This window comes from Cebus imitator, unplaced genomic scaffold (assembly GCF_001604975.1).
Source record: "Cebus imitator isolate Cc_AM_T3 unplaced genomic scaffold, Cebus_imitator-1.0 Scaffold181, whole genome shotgun sequence".
Lineage (NCBI taxonomy): Eukaryota > Metazoa > Chordata > Mammalia > Primates > Cebidae > Cebus > Cebus imitator.
The window spans coordinates 1,679,384-1,682,675 of NW_016107496.1; the positions used below are offsets into that span (position 1 = coordinate 1,679,384).

Consider the following 3,292-nt stretch of genomic DNA (forward strand, 5'->3'; position numbering starts at 1 on the left):
GTAACTACTGTGATAACTGAGACCATCATAACTGGCCTCATTTCCATTAGCTCCATATCCCTCACTCCCAACACTGCTTCCTTTAAAATGCTCTGTAGCACTGAAGCTGTACTCCTTATTACTTCATCATCCTGAAAAACAAGCTATCAGAGATAGTAAGATGCATGTTTTCTACCAGGTGAGATGTTTTTCTCATAAGCTTCTGGTCTAACAAGTGCAGTGGTGGTCTGCAGCATGCTCACACAGTATAATACCACCTTATTTTTCTTTATCACTCTAAATTCTGCAAAATACCTTCACATCCTTTAGCTCATTTGGGCATAGGAAAAGGAAGGTGGTGTTATTTCAGTTGTACAGATGAGTAAACTGTGGCTGTAAGGCAGGGAATGGATGGGAGGGTAGATGACTTTTAATATAGGAACCCCTACCAGGCACCAGCCACATGGATGGAATGAAATTTACATGTAATTGATAGAATTTACTGGACTTTGTGAGCATTTCAGTGTGGGGAATATAAGTGAGAAAATCAACTGAGGTTTCTAGCTTGAGCAGTGAATAACACCAAATGAGATAGGACTAGGTTTTGAATGAGAGTAATTAATTTGCTTTTGAGATGTGTTAAATCTGATGTACCTAAGATCTAAGGGATATAATTACAAAACAGGAAAAATGCTAGTCTGGAACTGTGGATGTATTGCTACCAATATATTTGAGGACCACAAGTATGTAGGTAGTTGTTAAAATCATAGGGAAGAACTCATCCAGGAAAAATATATAGAGAAGCGCTGAATGGAACCCTAAGCACTCAAAGTATGGTCTACTGCTGCTTGTCTCACAATCATCTGGGGGAGCTGTTAAAAACAGATTCCTCAGCCAGCGTCGTGGTTCATGCCTGTAATCCCAACAGCTCTGGGAGGCCGAGGCGGGTGGATCACCTGAGGTCAGGAGTTTGAGCCCAGCTTGGCCAACATGGTGAAACCCTGTCTCTTAAAAATAAAAACAAAAAACAGATTCCTCATTGTGAATGTACTTAATGTCACAAAATTGTATACTTAAAAAAAATTATCTTTTAATTTTTTAAATCCAATTTCTGATGGGATTCCACATGTTCTGAAAAATTATATTTAAAAATGATTAAAATGGTAAATTTTTTATGTATATATTACAATAGAAAAAAAAAAAAAAAAAAAAAAAAAGAAACCCAGAAAATAGATTCCTAAGCCCCATTCCAGACCTGAAGTACTAAGGTTTTGCTCAAAGGCAGGCCTAGCAAGTCCAGAAGACACCTGAAGAAACCAGGTAGGGTTGAAGGAGGGCCAGGAACTGATATATTCTAAGACTAGCCTAGTCTGATCTTTATAAATAACCCCCAAAAGCAGCCCCTTCCATAACCCATAACCTGGACCACTTTTCCTAGGCCATCTCAATCCAGATAATCCTAGCTCACAGCTCCAGAGATTCATTCTCCTAAAGATTTGTTCCAAACAATGGGGAACAGATACTGATTATTTCAATTACATGCCTTGGACATTTTAGCAAAAGCTCCTGCCTGGTTTTGAGGCTGGCTTATTGTTAAGGAGTTAAGGAGAATGAACATTAATTCTCAATATAAAGCCCTTTCAATATCTCTTTCTTGGTCTTCCTGACCTCCCACCTCACTGCCTCTGAAATCTTAATCTGTTCCTTTCTTTCCCTTTTTCTTTCCTTTCTTTTTTTTTTATTTTTTTTTATTTTTTGAGACAATCTTGCTCTTGTCGCCCAGGCTGGAGTGCAATGGCACAATCTTGGCTCACTGCAACCTCTGCCCCCTGGGTGCAAGTAATTCTCCTGCCTCAGCCTCTTGAGTAGCTGGAATTACAGGTGCCTTCCACCATGGCTGGCTAATTTTTTTTTTTTGTATTTTTAGTAGATACGGGGTTTCGCCATGTTGGCCAGGCTGGTCTTGAACTCCTGACCTCATGATCTGCCCGCCTCAGCCTACCAAAGTGCTGGGATTACAGGTGTGAGCCATCATGCCCGGCCTCTTTCCCTTTTTCTATCAGTGATTCAGGAATTGGATGAGTCTCTGTGGTTTGTTTTGCCCTGAAGAATAGAAGGCTTCTGTCCCAACTGGTGTTGCCAAAGCAACATATTAATTCCATGCCATGATCCTGGGTCAAGATCTGCACAATCTGATTGGTCATATCACCTCGGATGGCAAGGGAGTGGAAGTGGTCAAAATCATGGAGTCCCAGCTTTCGGAGACGCCTTGCAGCTGCCCGGTAACACTTCCAGGGCTGAGGCTCCACGAGGAGGTAGCGGCAGAGGGAGGAAAGATGGGCCAGGAACTCCCACAGGCCATGGTCCCCATGGTTCAGATGAATCCACATGGTTATCGACATGCAGAAGCCAATGTCAAAAACTGAACGTCCAAATTGGCTTAAGAAAGAGCTCAAGAGAACCTTCCGGGTCCTCTGATTCATGAAATCCAGGGTGATAAAGGTCAAAGCATCGGGAAAAGGACATTCTTTTTTGGCTCGCTTTACCAGGACTGGATCTATGTCACAGCAGAGGAGACGGAGTTCTCTTGAGGCATCTGAGCAGGTCTCCCCGTCAGGTAGGGAAAGGAAGTGTTTGTATAGAGCCACACTCAGATCCTAGAAGAACCCAAAAGAGCTTTGTCACTGCAGTTCTTAACCAGTTAACAGAAGAGAAATCTGTATCATTCTCCCACCGAGAATGCCACTTACCCCTGGCTGTACAGGATGTGAGGTTCCTAAACCATAACCTAAAGAGACTGTGCAAAAAGTTTTCCACAGAGTAGGCCCTCAGTGCCCTCCAGGGGTCACATGCTGTAATGCATCATCCCCATATTTTCCTGACACTGATGACAGATTGGGTTGTATAGTTGAACGTTACAGCCAAATGGATGCAGCAAAGGTGCCTACAGCAGTATTTCCTGGCTTAAGTAATATGCTGATAAAATCACTCTTTCTGGGTATCTCAGACCCTAGGGAGGAGGAAAGGGGTCCAGAGGTATAACCAGCGTCCCTTATCAGGAAAGTGAGGAATAGACAAGTACCATCTTATAAAACCTGCTTCTCAGACCTGTGGTGGGGGAAGTCTGGATTCCAAAGTCCTCATTCAGCCTTCACTACAGCTTCAATTTTACTGTCTTACGATTCACCACCTCCTTCTGAGACATTCTGCTCCTATAACCATCATTGCTAAAAGTCACTGCTGACAACCTTCTAGGCAAACCCAATGATTTGTGATCTTTTACCACATTAGCACCTTTTTTTTTTTTTTTTTT

The 3,292-nt window shown here is 42.4% G+C and overlaps 1 protein-coding gene across 1 annotated transcript in view; it reads right to left on the reverse strand.

The window, feature by feature from the left end:
- Positions 1-1,941: 1,941 nt before the first annotated feature.
- BCDIN3D (BCDIN3 domain containing RNA methyltransferase) overlaps positions 1,942-3,292 on the reverse strand; it is a 5,213-nt gene continuing 3,862 nt past the window's right edge. The window contains exon 2 of the mRNA XM_017545801.2: positions 1,942-2,636. Within this exon, the coding sequence (XP_017401290.1) occupies positions 1,995-2,636 (642 nt within the window). The 3' untranslated portion in view covers positions 1,942-1,994. The remainder of the gene's footprint in view (positions 2,637-3,292) is intronic.